Source organism: Ictalurus punctatus, chromosome 4 (genome assembly GCF_001660625.3).
Source record: "Ictalurus punctatus breed USDA103 chromosome 4, Coco_2.0, whole genome shotgun sequence".
Classification (NCBI taxonomy): domain Eukaryota; kingdom Metazoa; phylum Chordata; class Actinopteri; order Siluriformes; family Ictaluridae; genus Ictalurus; species Ictalurus punctatus.
Window position 1 is genome coordinate 1,449,078 of NC_071284.1, and position 18,423 is coordinate 1,467,500.

The 18,423-nt window shown below is 45.8% G+C and overlaps 1 protein-coding gene across 2 annotated transcripts in view; it reads left to right on the plus strand.

The window, feature by feature from the left end:
- Window positions 1-18,423, plus strand: part of hipk3b (homeodomain interacting protein kinase 3b) — a 45,756-nt gene that overhangs the window by 11,795 nt on the left and 15,538 nt on the right. For both annotated transcript variants that reach the window (XM_053677817.1, XM_053677818.1), the window contains exons 3-7: window positions 10,336-10,459; window positions 16,590-16,709; window positions 16,830-16,916; window positions 17,488-17,672; window positions 18,156-18,312. In XM_053677817.1, coding sequence (XP_053533792.1) covers window positions 10,336-10,459; window positions 16,590-16,709; window positions 16,830-16,916; window positions 17,488-17,672; window positions 18,156-18,312 — 673 coding nt within the window. The remainder of the gene's footprint in view (window positions 1-10,335; window positions 10,460-16,589; window positions 16,710-16,829; window positions 16,917-17,487; window positions 17,673-18,155; window positions 18,313-18,423) is intronic.

An 18,423-nucleotide genomic window follows, 5' to 3' on the forward strand; every position in this document is an offset into this window, starting at 1 on the left:
GTTCCAGAGCACATGTCCTTACTGGGAGCTCTCTTATGAACACAGGAACTTTGGTTTAATTAGCGTAGATGCTAGGCGCCGGCGAAATGTGGCTGAAATGTGTTTTAAATAATGCTTGAAGACCTCTTTACGATGCGCTATACGTATTAAGATGTATAATTTAGGCCTCCACAGATTCTGAGGTCTTTGTCCAGCTTTAAGGAAATTCAGCAAACCAGCAGTACGAAAATAGTCAGTTGCTTTTTTTATAGCATGTAACAAAGGATTGAAAATTTAAAAGAAAAAAAAAAAAAAAAAAAAGTTTTTCTGACATCGTCCGTAATATTCCCATTTTATTTATCACTCATGGCCTTGGGGAAACGTTTACAGTTTAACCTTCTTGATGCTACTCTTTTAAACCTGTGATGAAAGCCCCCAACTTTGAGCGTCGCTTCTAACCTCCAGCCGAAAATCTTGGCATGTGACGCGCTGGTGATGGCCGGGCTACGCCTGCTGTTGCTGCTTCTCCAGTGAGAGTAAATACCCAAACATACAGATAGAAAAGGGGAGGGGGGCGAGGGCTGGAGAGAGCTGAGCCGCCTAAAATTAGCCGACTGGAGTCTCGCCAGCGCAGTTTGACTTCTATAGATGGTGAAGTGCGCTGGCAGGTGGAGTGAAGTGAGTCGGGATGAAATGCATGCTGGAGAGATCGCCCCGTCTGTTGGTCAAGGTCACAAACTTAAATAGTCAGCTGTTTTTCGTTTAGAAGGTGGAATACAGATAGCCTGCGCCAAAGATGGTGGGCGGGGGTGAGGTGGTGGTGGTGGTGGTCCGGATTAAATTTTGTCACAGCTTAACGGCAATTCTTTAAGCATCGGATCTTTCACGTAAAGCACGTCTACGACGTTGTATAACTTTAGTACGACTCTGATATTCATTTTTTGCTAATGGAAAAGTCAAATAGACCCTGATAAAGCTTTTTTAAGCACTAAGCACGCTGGCGATGACATCAGCTTCTGCAGGAGTGGCATGGAGATAATTCATATTTTGCGTCGAAGCTCCACATCGCACAACGTTGCTACGAGTTATCCCTCAAAAATACGCCGAAGGTTTTCATCCCCCCCATGTAAAATGCCAGATGACCCAGTTGGCATATGAATCATAGTTGTTGTTGTTTTATATTTATTTTTATTCTTCTATATTAAGACATCCCCTGGAAGCCCCGCCCCCCTCCACTCGTCTCACGTTGTTGATCGGTGCTCTCGTCTCGACTCTCATTTTCTTGCTTGTCTTCGTTCTTTAATGTGAACCACAATACAGACCGGGGGGGGGGGGGGTGTGAAATAGATCTAACACTTGTTAAAACAAATATTTTTGATAGTGATGATTAAATGGAGTTTGTGTGTACACCGATTAGCTATCATATTTAAACCACCTGCATAATATCGTGTAGGTCGTCCTCTCCTCGTACCACCAAAACGGCTCGGACCCGTCGAGGCGTGGACTGCACAAGACCTCTGAAGGTGTGCTGTGGTGTCTGGCACCGAGACGTCATCAGCAGATCCTTTAAGCCCTGTGAGTTGCGACGTGGGGCCTCTGTGGATCGGACTTGTTTGTCCAGAACGTCCCACGGTTCCTCGATCGGATTGAGATCTGGGGGATTTGGAGGCCGAGTCAACACCTCGAACTCTTTGCCATGTTCCTCAAACCGTTCCTGAGCAGTTTTTGCAGTGTGACATGCTGCGTTATCCTGCTGATATTAAGGAATACCGCTACCACGAAGGGGTGAACTCGGTCTGCAACAGTGTTTCCGTAGGTGGCGCGTGTCAAAATAACGTGTCCGTCCTTGGACCAATTTCGGTAGGTCCGAATCATAGGGTTTTACATTAACCACCAGTCTGTTGGGGTGGAAAAAGCTGTGGACACTAGAAAAGTTGCTCACATTCTCACTTCCTCAGTCATTTCTGTAGGTAATGTCTTTCTCCTAGAACTGGAAGAAGGAAAGTGAGCATGTTAACTTTTTTAGTGTGGACATTTCCCCATCGAGCCCCTAGCGGTCAGCGTAAAATCCCCTCTGTATACGGTACACGCGCTCCAGTTTCTACCTCGGACAAACGATTTGTGAATGAAGCAGTCGCGCGTTAACGTCTGCTCGCGGCATCGTATCACACGGTTCCTGTGTCTTTGCTCGTGTACCGTGTCGAAGATCGAAACCCGGCCTCATCGTTCTTTTACGAGAGCCCGCTTAAACCTGATTTTTTCTGGCAACCGAGTAAATAAATGATCTGGATTGTATCATGACTACGACACCTAGTAAATTGACAGAAGAATTTGCTTAATTTCAGAGGGAGTAAAGGCGCTGGGGAGAGTTCTCCGAGATCACTGTGAGGGTTCGAGGTTTGAGAAGAAGGTGGAGGATGGAATCAGCTCGGGGTCTCGCTCTCCGCGTGAGAGCGGCTGATGTCAGGGTGTTTTCGCGCGATTGTAGGCAGGGTGAGGCGTCCGTGACGAAGAGAGCGCTTACTGCTTTCTTCTCGTCTCGTCTCGTCTCTTCTCAGCTTTCTGGCTTTTAGAAGAAAAACGGAAGTGGTCATTCCTCTCATGAGGTTTCAACATCCTTATTTTTTATTTTTTTTCCTTCCTATAAAAACACAGAAACATTTAGAACTTACATCATTAAGAAAATTTTAACATCGAGAGTTCTTCGGTTGTCCGTTTCCGTAGAAGGTTTTGTTTAGAAGCTAAGCTCGCAAAGCCGCTCTCGCTTCGTCACGTACGCAAACATTTACAGCCCCGGTTCCGAAAAAGTTGGGACAGTACGGAAAATGCTAATAGAAACAAAGAGGAGCGATTTTGTAAATGTACTTTGACTGGTACGTCTAAAGACGAGGTGTTTGATGTTTTTTTTTTATATAAAGGTATACGTTTATTTTGAAATTGATGCACGCAACACGTTCCAAATAAGTTGGTACAGGGGCAGTTTAGGACCAATGGCGACGTGAGAAGTTGGAATAAGAAGGTGAGGTGAAACGGGTGAGGCGGTCGTCTAATCGTAGTGTATATAAGGAGCCTCCGAAAAAGGCCGAGTCCTTCAAGAGCGAGGACGGGTCGGGGCTCGGCGATCTGTTTACAGATGCGTCAGAGAATAATCCGACACTTTGAGAAGAACGTTCCCCAAAGACAAATCGGTAGGATTTGGGGTGTTTCAATTCCATACTGCTCACAGCATGTAATTGATATTAATATACATGCGTGTATATATAATTTGCTAATATATTTATTTGCATATACAGATGTGACGGCTGTATTATTCTACTCGTAACTACAGCAGCGCCACATTTAATTTGTGCGAGGTCGAAACACCCCGATCAGTTCTTGTTTCGATGTTGGTTTATAATCTAGAGGAACTCTTGCTTTCGTCGGCGCGGAAGGGAAGCCGACGTTCCTCTAGTTCCTCTGCTTCGTACCCGAAGTTTCCGATGTCGGGTTGCAGCAAAACAGATGTGAGAGGTGGGAGACGATCATCTTCCCTTCCTGCCGTTATTAAATTCTTTCCCACAAGTCCGTGAGTCCCGCCGTTCACCGCTCAGGTCTCGGTTCACTTCCTGCGTCGGTGCTCCCTAACGATTTCCATAGCAGTCTGTGAAACAATGGAGGGAAAAATAGCATGCGCTGGTGAATCGTGCGTATTTTTAGGAAGTATTCCGCATGCTTCTCGACCGGCAGTTTTTGGAGGAGATGTAGATCGTCTCGCGGTTTTCTTGCGTCAGGTTTTATTGACACGAATTGATCAGGTGTTAGGGCTGTAAACCTGAGACTTCCTCACGGATGCCGTTTAGATTGTTAAGGCTACAGACGTTCAGCTAAATTAATTTAACTAGCGTATACAGGTATGTACATGATGTCGTTTTAACTCATTCATTTAGCTAACGACGATAACCATGTAGATGGAGACTATTTTATTATTATAAAAGTATCAGAATTGGGGGCAAATCACCTTTTTTGCCAAGCCGATTTAAAAATATTTTAATTTACACACCAGTTGTTTATTGTTTTTGTATAATAATAGATTATTTATCGTTGCCTCGATTCATTCCAATCTGTACAGCGATCAAAATGGCGGCGATCTTTACACCCCTGTTAAGCAACTTTCGACCTGTTTTTCTCAAACGACTGTAACCTGATCCTACTTCCACTTCGGGGTGGGCGTGTCGGGGCGGATCACGCCACCACAGCGTGGATTATTCTTCTATAAAGGTGTGCTTTTTATGCATGGTATTGGAACTCGGAAAAACCAGACCTCCGACGTGGAAAAGCGCAATAGAGCGGTCGTTCAACTCAGAATTCCGACATGGAGCCTGTCGAGTTCTCTGACGTTGGACATCGACATCGCGACGTTATAACGGCGGGGCGTCGACGCTAAACAGTCCGTACAGGATTTTTATTTATTTATTTTTTTCCTGCGGCCTTTTTAAAAAATTTTACGATGCAATTTGCGGAGTTTATGAATTTGTGCTTTTATGAATCGGCGAAATCGCAGTCACGGGAAATGGTTTTTCGCGGTGATGTCCGTTGGTAAACGAGACCTTTTTGCTGTACTCGTTTGATGTGCACGTGAATCCAAGAGGGCAGCCAAAGCCGAATTGTGACTACGTGACCAGGTCACGTGACGTCTCTCATCCCAAATCTGCGGAAAATCGAACTCCGTCGAATGTCGCGGCTTTCCCTTGATTTTTACGTCGATTTTCTTCGGTCGCAAAATCCCGGAAGGACAAAGGATTCCCTTTGTGCCATCGTATACGTAAAAAAGGTCATTTTTATGGGCTAGGATAAATGTGACGGTTAACGTCCTGTACTTTATACGTCACTTCACTAATCGTGTAGTCGTAGATCTTCACGTGTTGATGACGTTCAGAGACTAGGCATCCAGATTTCATCTTGCTCTGGGCGTCCATGTTTCATTTAAAAAAAGAAAAAATTCCCGAGCCGAAGCGCCGGAACTCCTTCGCACCGGAACGTCGGCTTTCCGAATCGCGTCGGATCGCGGCGTTATTCCGTCGTCGAGCGAGTTCTGCGGAACTCTCTGGCCTCCGTGTGTAGAGAAACAAAAACGCTGAGCGTAGCGCTGGCACACTACAGAGACTAAAACGAGCACAGGCAAGTTGCCCAGGATGTCAAAAGTACCCTTTATCACGGGACAGTAATCTGATGTACGACTATCCTTCCGTACTACAGAGCGTACGGAGAAAAGAGGAATTACCGAGAACCCGTCGTTTAAAAAAATAAATAATCCGATAAATAATTGACGTTATTACCAGAACTTAAACATCAGGTTCCGTTCTCTCGGTGCATTTGTTCGGTCGTTTCTGTCCGAAAGCTTTTCAAAAGATCGTAATCTAGATGCCGGTGTTTTCGCAGTCTCTCTAATTTCTGCGCTTACATTTCACGAGGGGGGAGGGGGGAGGGGGGGTACAAGAAGCGTCGTTTCCTCTGACTCGGCTGTGGGAACTTTTTCAAATTCTTTTCTGCTTTGCACGCAACCGATGTACATACAGACGAAACCGCTCGCCATTATAGAATTGACTTTAAATACGCCTGGCTTGGATAAAGCTTTACGGAGACGGATATTTACCGGAGGACAGGGTGCTGCGGTAACTTCCTGTTCTACAGCTGCTGCGCTGTAATATCGTTTCTGTCTCATCGTGCTCCTCTGAGAGAGACACGTATAAGGCACTACTTCTCTTATGTTGTTCACGTGTGTACAAGATCACGTCACAATTTTACATTTTCTATAAATAATGAGTAGTAGTATCAGGAACAGTTCCTTAAATATCCAGTGACGCTTGGGGGGTCAGTTTTTGTCCTCTGGTACTTTTTTGTACAAGCAAAAAAAAAAAGCTGGTTTTCTTTTATTGATGTGTCAGATGTTTAAGTCTGAAAGTGAGTTGTATCAGACGCTTTGTCTCAGAACAGGGAGTCTCTCTCTCTCTCTCTCTCTCTGTCTCTCTCTCTCTCTCTCTCTGTCTCTCTCTCTCTGTCTCTCTCTCTCTCTCTCTCTCTCTCTGAGAATATCAATTATCTGCTTTCATATTCATTGTTGTTAGGGTTGTTACAGAGTCACGTTTAGCCGCGGTGTATATGATCGGACGTTTACCTCACTGTTTATTGTTTGCTTAGCCGTGGTGTATGACTGGACGTTTACCTCGCCGTTTGCTTAGCCGCGGCGTATGATCGGACGTTTACCTCGCCGTTTGCTTAGCCGCGGTGTATGATCGGATGTTTACCTCGCCGTTTGCTTAGCCGCGGCGTATGATCGGACGTTTACCTCGCCGTTTGCTTAGCCGCGGTGTATGATCGGACGTTTACCTCGCCGTTTGCTTAGCCGCGGTGTATGATCGGACGTTTACCTCACTGTTTATTGTTCGCTTAGCCGCAGCATATGATCGGACGTTTACCTCGCCGTTTATTGCTTGCTTAGCCGCGGCGTATGATCGGACGTTTACCTTGCCGTTTGCTTAGCCGCGGCGTATGATCGGACGTTTACCTTGCCGTTTGCTTAGCCGCGGCGTATGATCGGACGTTTACCTTGCCGTTTATCGTTTGCTTAGCCGCGGCGTATGATCGGACGTTTACCTCATTCAGTTTCAACCTCCATTTGAAGTTGTAGTAGGTCCTCCTCCATGTCACTTTTTTCTAATTTGTCTTTGAAGATGGATCATCTACAGCTCCTACAACTGCAAACAATTTCTTACCCTGCCGAGATTCCGCGTGGAGGTAGATGGACCCTCCTCTGTACAAGAATCCCCAGCCGTAATCTTTAAGGGGACGATAACAAAGTTTTAATAATCACATATTTAAAAAAGGAATGTATTATACGTTAAACCTCTGTGGGCGTCCCAGCGTCTTCAGTTTGTACCCCAGTCACAGCAGAGCTGGTCTCGTCATCTTCATCCTGCAGTGCACGTTTTACTAACGGTGTTCGGTCTAGCAACAGAAACAATACCTGAAGACGATGATCACTGTGGCAGGAAGTGCTGTTGCAGAGGGTCAATTAATACTCTGGCTTTTTAATATTTAAACAGAGTACTAATATGCTACACGTACATTTTACCAAGCCACTTATATCGTCATGGGAGGTAGCTGACTCGGATGGACTTCCCCCCGGATTAAGGGACCGTGCCAGCTCCTCACCCGGAGTGAGAGAAGGTGCTGATGGTCCCCCAGCCATTTTACTGGGCCTCTGCCTTCTTCCTGTGGATATAGAGCACCTACACAAGAGTTATTATATAGAAGGTTGGGCCAATTAGTTAGGTTACAATTTAGGAAGTTTATGAAATATCCTTTTGTGTGTGTGTGTGTGTGTGTGTGTGTGTGTGTTTCATTTAGACTCCGCTCCAAGTTCTTCTGGGTCCAGAAGGATTCCCTCTGATAAAATATAACGCCTATTATATTAATTATTAGTGCTATGTGCTACAATGTTATGAAATTTCAGGAGGGATAAAAGTGGAGGCGATCTATTAAATGTTACCGCACGGGTCTAATGTGATCAGCGTTCCATTTGGCATCATGACGAAAGGAAACTTTTCCAGACATTTATAAACGTATAAATGCACGCATTTACACTCGGTCTGACACGAAGCGGCAGTTACTTCCTTCTGTTTTGTTATAAATGGTTTATATTCCGCATAAGCATGCGTCAAAGCGTTTAACTCTGCCTGGCTGAAGAAAATGATCTCAGTGCACAAATACACGTGTCTCCATGGGGTAAGGGGTGACCCTGTGGGTCAGCTGAAAAAGTCACATATTTATAGGCATCGTATTTAAAACGACCGCAAGCGTTCTACAGGTCTAAATTAAATAAATCGAAGAAGAATTCAGAAGAGTCAGGTGGAGCTTCTTCAGCTCACGTGGCAACGGAAAAATGGTTATAAGTAGGTCCGAAGGGAAATCCTATCCCACGTGTCCTCATATCTGCGGTATAACCGTCCCAGGAATGTTCGCCGTAACATTTGGAACCCCCCCCCCCCCCCGTCGCCGATAGCGTGAGCATGTTACGTTAGCCGTTCCAGGACCGTCCACCTCGACTCGCAAAAAATCATTCTTTTTGTGACGTGCGATTTTGGGCAAAATTTGGGTCGGAAATCTCCGTCATTAACCGACAAACCCGTATGCTCCGCCCCTTTTTCTTCATCTCCCATCAGTGAGCAGGAAATGTCCGTCGCCATCGGTGGAGAACGTTTCGAGTTCAATAATGAGAAATAAACTCTTATCGATGTACGTATATTTAACTTGCGAACGTTAGACGCGTATATGTTTTATCGTCAGTTATCTGTGATTTATTTATCTCTGGGGAAAAAAGGATGACATCTTTAACAAGGAGGGGGAAAAAAGATGAAACGTTTCCTACGATGAAGTGTCGGATGTCATTTTTACTCATCATTTGAATTGAAGTGGTGGTTCAGTGCAGTTTGGTGTCCTGTGCTAGTCCGCACAGATGCATCGAAGCGGTTTGAGCACGACTTCATGGAAAACCTCCTGCGTTGCATTTTTGTTATTTATTTATTTATTTATTTATTTATTTTTGCTGCGTTTTTACCAGCCAGGCATTATTCCTCTTCAGGGGTTGTCAGGTCTGGAGCCATGAAAGAACGCTACCGTGGATGTGCTCGGAGGCAGAGTCATGGCATACAGGGTTTCATCTTTTGTGTACACGTGGTAGGAGGCGCGCAGGCAGAGCCACGCTTACTGCAGTAACGAGATACCGGTGTAACCCGAGTAACACTAAGCTGTCAGTTCAGGTTGCACTAACGAGCCCCGAAGTGGAGCTGCATCACCCTCAACCTCACGTGGCGTTGAAAGCATCGCTCCCGTGATCAGGCGAACCGAAGCCCATCCCCCACCCCACGGGCTCGAACTTCTAGCCAAAATGTTACCCGACCCGAGCCGCCGCCGAGCTCTCTCCGCCTCATATGATAAAATACAATGTTAAACATCAGGGGAAAAATGACCATGCGCTCAGAATGAACACCGAAACTCTCACAAACATGATGTTTACATCAGAAACTCCACCTGGATGCCGGGTGTGTTTACATACAGAGACGCTGACGTTTTCAGCTCGTCTACAAAAGAAATTATTTGGGGGGCGGGGCTACGTAAGAGCTCAAACCCAGGCTTTTTGGACCAATCATGTCTAATAGGCAATTTATTTATTTTTTTTAAATATATGATGATGATGCGGAACCTGGAAACTCCTACTCGCACAGCCCTTTTGACTCTGATCATGACTTCTGACTCTCTTCTCCTGCTTGAGTTTATTCAGTAGTGTGTTTACGTAGTTTATTCAGTAGTGTGTTTACGTAGTTTATTCAGTAGTGTGTTTACGTAGTTTATTCAGTAGTGTGTTTACGTAGTTTATTCAGTAGTGTGTTTACGTAGTTTATTCAGTAGCTCATTTGGTACTGGTGTATTCTGTTTTTAGTAGTTTATTCAGTGGTGCTTTCATTCACATGGTTTATTCTGTTGCGCTTTTTTTTTTTTTTTTTGTGTGTGTGTATTTTTCAGTAGTAATTCTTAGTAGTTTACTCAGTGCACATTTTGCGTAGTTTACTCGGTAGCGATCTTTAGTGAAACACTCGGTGACGATTTATGCAGTTTGTTCACTGGTACTTTCCGGCAGTTCATTTCGTAGCAATTTTCGGTCCTGATTTACGCAGTTTATTCAGTAGTAATATTTTTCAGTAGTTTATTCAGTAGTGTGTTTTTGTAGTTTTTTATTACAGTTCATTTGGTACTAGTTGATTCAGTAGTATTGAAATGTAGTTTTATTTAGTAGCGCTTTTCTTCCTGTGGTTTATTTTATTGTGCTTCTTCAGTAGTATTTTATTTATTTATTTATTTATTGGAGTTCACCCGGTACTAATTGTGTGTGGTTTACTGGGTAGTGATTTTTAGTGAAAGACGCAGTGGTGGTTTATGCGGTTTATTCAGTCGTCATTTTCAGTAGTTTATTCGCTAGAGATTTACGCAGATTATTCAGTAGTACTAATTTTAGTAGATTCTTCAGTAGCGATTTCTGTCACTCATTTAGTAGGTATTTTTGTGGTTTTGTGGCGTTTATTCAGTAGTGCTCAGTACTTCATTAAGTACTTTTCGTTGCAGTCGAGCATCAGTTGAATACGTTTCGGCATTAATACCGTTAGCACGGAGTCGCCCTGTCCCTGTGCTTTGACTTGTACTGAGGATAAAATTCAGATTTTTTTTGCCTGATGGGAAAACTTGGTCCTGTATTTGTTTAGAATATAATTATTCATCGGCACCACCAATTCTACTCTGATGTGCTGTTTTTCCGTCTCGCAGGGCTCCGGAGATCATCCTAGGCCTGCCGTTCTGTGAAGCCATAGACATGTGGTCGTTGGGCTGTGTGATAGCGGAGCTGTTCCTGGGCTGGCCCTTGTACCCCGGGGCTCTGGAGTACGACCAGGTAATACACTTCTTAAAAAATAAATAAATAAATAAATAAATACCCAAGGAGAAAACAGTCCAAACACTGGCTGTTATCTTCAACAACAGCACCATGTAACAGTGAGTCTTCCACAACCTTCAAGAACGAGGAGGTACTACGCTTTATATTTTGTCTTATTACCTTCAAGAGAGAGAAAAAGAAAACCGTGAGAACAGGAAGTCGTTTCACGGATGTTCCACGGCATCAAACGTAACAGCAAATGGATTTAAAAAGTATGACGTGACATCGTTTAATAAGTAACGGTAAACCGCTGTGGTTTAAGAGGAATGAAACACTTTGGGGTGGTAACGGTGACCCCGCTTCATCACGCCACGCTGTCCCTTTGACCTCGTCGCCATTTTGACGCTTTCCGAGCTTTGCCTTTTATGGAGTTTTGTGGGCGTCGCTAAATGTAAATCGGTTCCGTTCTGGTTAAGTACGTGCTCACTCGCAGGACGTACGGCCGATCGATCGATTCTATCCATCTATCTATCTATTTATTTATTTATTTGTTTATTTATTCTTTTTTTTTTTATGGTAAATCTAGCAGGGGTTTTTACTTCCGTCTGGCCCCGCGGTGTTATTTATACACTTTTAGTAAAATGTTAATAAACAAGGGAATGCCGCCGTGTTTGCGAAGATTTCTCCTTCGGTTAAAAGTCTCAATGAGCTGAAACCCGCTAAACGTGTAAAAAAATAAAAATAATAATAATTAATGTAATACATTGATAGAAGTTCAGGTAAACGATCGTGCTATGAAAACGTCCCGTCGGCTGCCAGGTCGGACTGGGTGTGAACCGAAAGCGCTGCTCTGAGTCCTCGCACGCCCGTGTGCTCTCTGCACTACGTCATCTGTTATTCGCCGAGCTGTGGCATGTTCTCTCAGCACAAACAGTCCAGAGAGGAATTTATCCTGCCTTCTCTCTCCGCCGCTGGACTGCGGGACGGAGAGTGTACATGCGCCGTGCTTAGTCTTCTCGAGCTCCGCCCCTCCTGTCTCCGGCACTCCTTGGAGACTCTTCAGGGACGCTTTTAAGAGTCATTGTGTGTGTGTATGTGTGTGTGTATATATATATATGTGTGTGTGTGAAGGGGACAGGCAGCAACAGGCCCAGATTAGAACTGTTTCTGGGGAAGGCTCGCAGGAAGAGAAGCTCTGAGTATTTAAACCTGTGATGGATCTCCTCTCCCCGAGCGCTGCTGTGAGGTTTCTAGCTCAGCAGACGCTCGCTCTGTGTTTATCCAGCCCCATTATACTCCAAAGCCCTTTCTAAGCCCGCTGCACAAACGCCGAGGTATTTTTACATCCAGGCGTCAGATTCACACCCCGCCCTCCTGCTGTCCCAGTGCTCGAGATTACAGTTTATCCGTGTTCTCAAAATCCTGAAGGAGCGTCGAAGAGGCCGGTGGTTCGGATGGAGTCGGAGAGGGTTGTAAACATTTCAGGGCAAGATTTAGAAAAATATAAAAATGTCACTTTTATAGTACCGTATCGAGTTATCTGGTGAAGGAACAGCTGCGTGGTTGGGGTGTGTAGCAGCAGCAGAGCGTACACACACGCCGCTAGGTTTCTATGAGGAAACAAACACACGAGTGAAAAGCTTCTCATGTTACTCCTCGAGAAGCCACTAAGCGCACCGTTCGCCGTTGGACACGTCCCTGTGAACGAGCCGTCACTATAGAAACCATAACGTAATACGAACCCGGCGTTCACGTTTTCGCGGCCAGGGCTACCGTCCGAGCGTCCGGTTATATAAACGCAAGATCCAGGCGCAGTCAAGTTCGTGAATTCGAGCGTACTAAGGGTATCAAAACAGACACAAAGCCGTCTTTCGATGTGGTGACGTTAGGACCTTTTTTTAAACAACGTAAAAACATTTCGAAGTAAAATCAGTGTACCGTTGTGTTTTCGGCGCCAAATTTAATACCCGCCCTTCAGTCGTATTCATTTACACGATAATCTCCGTTCCTGGAGCGAGTCCGCACGCTGCAAGTCGCACCGATTAGGCGATTTTAAATTAAACTGTTCGCATTGTCTCCGCCCACTGTTTAACATGCGTGCTCTTTCTTCTTTCGTTTGTAGAGACACTGTAAATCGCGCGTTCGTTAAGGCAGTAAACCCGTCGTTAACGTTTTTAGCGTGTGGATGAAGTTCACGTTTAGGGGTTTCTTCTTCTTTACACACACATTTAGTATTTTCCCCTTTTAATCTTGTAATCTAGAGGGGTTTTATTTTTAGAACACACACCCACACACACACACACACACACACACACACACACACACACACGTCGATTTATGTGTGAAGGCTGATCTCGGGAACACGTCCTCGTGACCCGTGCGGTCGTTTTCCCGCTCGTTTCGTTTCCAGCTTCCCGATTCGTCGTGGTTTTATATTTGCTTTCCGTGGTCTGCTGATCGCAAACGTTAAAATGTCAGTGAAAATACCGAAGTGTGTGTGTGTGTGTGTGTGTGTGTGTGTGTGTGTGTGTGTGTGAAGTCAGATTCAGGGGTTTAAAACACAGCAACCCTGTCGCTGACCCCGCTTCAACCCCACCCTCACCCCCTCCTTCCCTTGGCCACACTCTTTCCTCATTGGGGAGGTGGGCGGGGTCGGGGGTCGGGTTCCACCACACCAAGCAGAAAGTATTAATAGCAGAAGCGAAGGCCTTCCTGTGGCTCAGCGTGTGGACGTGTATTTAACAGCGGTGTTTTGGACACGCAGCTGTCGGAGCTCAGTAACCCAGCGTTCTCCTGGTGTTTGTGTCGGTGTTCGTGTACGACGTGGGAGTGTCTAGCGATGCCGGGTTTCCCGTCACTCCCTGTGCAGGCTCGGACCTGCCTCAGACCTCTACGCTTCTCAGAAACCACGGCTACAATCCCAGCCCTGTTGGTGCAACGCTTAACTTTTTTACACTGCACTACAAAAAAAAAAACCATGCTGAGGGTAGAAATTCAGATGAGTAATAAATCCCCCCCCCACCCCCCCACCCCCCCGGTTATTCCGGCCCGCTTTCGCTCCCGGTTTGCTGATGTAAGAGATCGGAATGCCGATGAATCCGCTCCCTCTGGCCTCGTTTCTCGTTCCTCGCTGTCCAGCACGCCAATCAAAACATTTCATCCCCGGGAACTGCCGCTCGCTTCCCGTCTAATCTCCCTCGTCTGATTCCGAGCAGGGATGTTTGTGATTTTCCGCAGCGCTGAGTTGATAATCAGAGGAAAGCCTCTTAAAGTTTTACGGTTGACTAGAACTCGAGAAACGATGCCGTTCTTCGCTCCGGGTTTCGTCAATCGGACGAGAGCAGATCCCGTTTATTTCTTAAAGACTAGTTTTTTAGTCCCGGATTCCCAGAGTGAAAGTTGAATGCGTTTTCATTTATTTATGGGATTTTTTAGTTTTGCGCCGCGTCAGCTAACGGATAATAATCGATTAGGAAAATCGGCGTCGGTGAGTCTCATCACGGATTAAGTCGGTCTGGGCGCGGCACGGGGGGGCGCGTTTACTTTACCGCGTTAATTCTGTTCCAGAAGCACGCACCGGAGAGTCCAGACCGAAGTTGTGCCCCAGACGACGCGCTGTACACCCACACCATGCGGAGTGTAGTCTACCGTCCCGTGTATGAAGCAGAGACGACGCGATTGGCGTCACGTTAACCCGGCACAGGCGACCTGGATGAGTTTCTGCGGAAGCGTCCGCAATAAAACATGACCGTATTACGAAGATGACGCGATGTCCGATAAATATGGTTTTAAAACTGGAATAAAATGTTTTTAATGGCTCGTGGACGACGGAACATACGACCGAAACAAAGTCATTTCTCTTTCTCCTCCTCCTTTTCTGCTGTTTGATCGATACGTTGATTTAATCAGTTCGTTTTAACGTAATACATTCCAATGTGCTTATTTTTATCCTTGTTACATTTAGATCTTCAGAAGAATATTATCCGTTGGTAAGGATGCAGACGCGTGTTGTTCGTCGTTGTTGTTTATTTACCGACGAAACGGGGCGGGGGGGGGGGGGGGGGTAAATCTCGCTGCTGATATTTAGCTTCATTTTTACACTTCGTAGTTTACCGAAGAAAATTGAAAGAGCAAAAAACAAATAAATAAATGAATAAGTACAGTAAGTACTCGGTATTGACCGTACGCACTCCGTACGCAGGGGTGGAGCGTATCGCTGAGGATAATCATAAATATTTACATGTGGATTTTCACATTTTTCTACAAGTTTCAAATTAAATATAGAAACACGTTGCGAGTCTTGGAGGAATTTAACAACCCTTTCACTTTTTTTCATACTGAGTGTGTGTGTGAGTGTGTGTGTGAGTGTGTGTGTGAGTGTGTGTGTGTGTGAGTGTGTGTGTGAGTGTGTGTGTGAGTGTGTGTGTGAGTGTGTGTGTGTGTGTGTGTGTGAGTGTGTGTGTGAGTGTGTGTGTGAGTGTGTGTGTGAGTGTGTGTGTGAGTGTGTGTGTGAGTGTGTGTGTGAGTGTGTGTGTGAGTGTGTGTGTGAGTGTGTGTGTGAGTGTGTGTGTGAGTGTGTGTGTGAGTGTGTGTGTGAGTGTGTGTGTGAGTGTGAGCCGGCGTTTAAACACGTCATGTTCAGGAAATTCCATCCATTTTGTCTGGCGTGAGTCATGATTCAGAGTCGTGAGTCAGAGTTGAAAGGTCATGTGACCGGGAAGACGGAGCGACTCCACAGAGTAACGTGTAGAACTCGGAGCGGAAATGAGAAACGAGGTCCGGAACAGTTCGAACTACAGGTTCTGTAAAGTTTTAGCATCTACTCTGTTCACCGGGGGTCTAATCCGATTCTCCGACTCGGAGTCGCGGGTCTGTGGTCTGGTGAGAACGATCGACATAAATAAATAAATAAATAGCGGTGCGTGTGAAGGCTGATGGGTTAAATCTGGGGTTTAACTGAAATTTTTATCCCGAGTCTTTTAAAGTGTGAACTGTTTACACATTTTCTTTTCCTCGGTGGTTCATCGAGTTAACTCGTTTCTTTTTGTAGATAATCAAAAAGAAAGCAGGATTTATGAAGGGAGGGAGAGGAAAGAGCACGAGTGGAGGGATGAAAGGAAGAAGGAGCGAAAGAGAAAATGATGGGATTGGAGTGGGGGAAGGAAGGAAAGGAAGAAAGAAAGAGAAAATGATGGGATGGAAGGAAGGAACAGAAGAAAAATGTGATGCTGAAAGACAGTTTTGTTATAAAGTATCGCTCCGTCTCCTTCCTGTGATCTGTACTGGTGTTCCACAAACTTCTCATTTCTTTCTTTATTTATTTAATTGATTGATTGATTTTGAGCAGCTTTGTCCACCGTAGAAGAAAGAAACGTTTTTTTATCTGTATCATGACTCTCTCTCTCTCTCTCCCTCTCTCTCTCTCTCCCTCTCCCTCTCTCTCCCTCTCTCTCTCTCTCTCTCTCTCCCTCTCTCTCTCTCTCTCTCTCTCTCTCTCTCTCTCTCTCCCTCTCTCTCTCTCCCTCTCTCTCCCTCTCCCTCTCTCCCTCTCTCTCCCTCTCTCTCTCTCTCTCTCTCTCTCTCTCTCTCTCTCTCCCTCTCTCTCCCTCCCTCTCTCTCTCCCTCCCTCTCTCCCTCCCTCTCTCTCTCCCTCTCCCTCTCTCTCCCTCTCTCTCTCTCTCTCTCTCCCTCTCTCTCTCTCTCTCTCTCTCTCTCTCTCTCTCTCTCTCTCCCTCTCTCTCTCTCCCTCTCTCTCCCTCTCCCTCTCTCCCTCTCTCTCTCCTTCCCTCTCTCTCTCTCTCTCTCCCTCTCCCTCTCTCTCCCTCTCTCTCTCTCTCTCTCTCCCTCTCTCTCTCTCTCTCTCTCTCTCTCTCTCCCTCTCTCTCTCTCCCTCTCTCTCTCTCCCTCTCTCTCCCTCTCCCTCTCTCCCTCTCTCTCTCCTTCCCTCTCTCCCTCTCTCTCCCTCCCTCTCTTTCTCTCCCTCCCTCTCTTTCTCTCCCTCCCTCTCTTTCTCTCTCTCCCTCTCTTTCTCTCTCTCCCTCTCTTCCCCTCTCTCCCTCCCTCTCTCTCTCTCTCCCCCGCCTCTCTCTCTCTCCCTCTCTCTCCCTCTCTCCCTCTCCCTCTCTGTGTGGCGATGGTCGTTCCTCAGATCCGCTACATCTCCCAGACGCAGGGTTTACCTACAGAGAACCTGCTCAACCTGGGGACCAAGACCTCTCGCTTCTTCTGCAGAGAGTCCGACTCCCCGTACACGGCATGGAGACTGAAGGTAACACACTCTCTCTCTCTCACACACTCACACACACACACACACACACACACACACACACACACACACACACACACACACACACACACAGAGCGTAACAACTTTTATTGTGTGTTTCAGTCCACAGAGGAACACGAGGCAGAAACCGGGATGAAATCGAAAGAAGCCAGAAAGTATATTTTCAGCTGTTTGGATGATATTGCGCATGTACGTGTACACACACACACACACACACACACACACACACACACTACAACCACACTCATTACTCTCATTAAAAATATCAGTCTGTGAATATACATGACATGCAAATTAACCCCGCCCCCAAATGTCCTCTTTACTCTTTCAAACCAAGCTGATACTGACAAGAATGTTACCATGACAACCACAATTTGGCTGATAGACTGCCGTTAGCTAAAGAATCTGTCTTTCGAGATTATTTGATGACCTCACAAACCGAGCTCATACTTAGCCCCGACCCCGAACGAGCTTTTATACAGACGTAGTGACTATATCGGCATCGTAACACATTTGGAACGATTGACAGTTTTGTGGGTGTTTCCGAGTCTTTGATATTTATTGACTCCCTTCGGAAGCCCCGCCCCTTTCCCTACATTTCACATGAGGTAGTCTATCGTGTCGATTTTCTCGCTCGAAAGATGCGGTGACGTGTGAAATAAAATCCGTCGATGCTGACCGAGGGGTGTGTGTGTGTGTGTGTGTGTGTGTGTGTGGGTGTGTGTGTGTGTGTGTGTGTGTGTGTGTGGGGCTGTTGCAGGTGAATTTAGTGATGAATCTGGAAGGGAGCGACCTGCTGGCTGAGAAGGTGGATCGTGGAGAGTTTGTGCTGTTGCTGAAGAAGATGTTGTGGATCGACGCGGAGAAGAGAATCGTCCCCGGTGAAGTCCTCAACCATCCCTTCGTCACCATGCAGCACCTGCTCGACTTTCCTCACAGCAATCAGTACGCAGTTCTGAGAGAACTTTCTTTCAGCTCATGGAGAGTGCACTTACACCGGAGATGAGGAGCGTCTGAGAATCACCAATACTTTAGTACTCAAAACAACGTCCGATAGATTAGTGTAAATAATAACACAAACAAACAAACAAATAAATAAATAAAACTAGAAACTGAAATCTGGCTAAACTGTCAAATCAGAGCCTGGAAAATATTTAATGGCTGTGTTTCTTACACACGGAAATAAAAGTAACGCAAAAAAATAAATAAAATGAAAATGAGCGTTAATGTAACATTAAATTTTATTATTATTATTATTGTTGTTTTTTTGTATTTTGTGGAATGTATACGCGGGTCAAATTTAAACCTTAATTTTTCGACAGACAGAAAGAAAAAGAAAGCATGTGATTGGAGTGGTGGAAAGAAGAAAGAAAGAAGGGTTCAGTTGTAATTTCAGGTGTTGTCCCCCCCCTTTCCTCCTGTTTTTAGTGTGAAGGCGTGTTTCCACATCATGGACGTGTGCAGGCCGCGCCCCGGGACCTACGACGGCGTCAACCGGAACAAAGCTTCGTTCACGAGACCGGCCACGACTTCGGCGCCGAACCTCACCATCCCCTACAGCAAGATGGCCGCCGTGCACACGCAGGTACGAGGAGCTACTAACGAAGTCCTAACAGTGTGAGCTGTAACCTCTTTGTAACCCGTCTGTGTGTGTGCGCGCGAGCGTGTGTGCGTGAGTGTGTACGTCTCTGCCTCT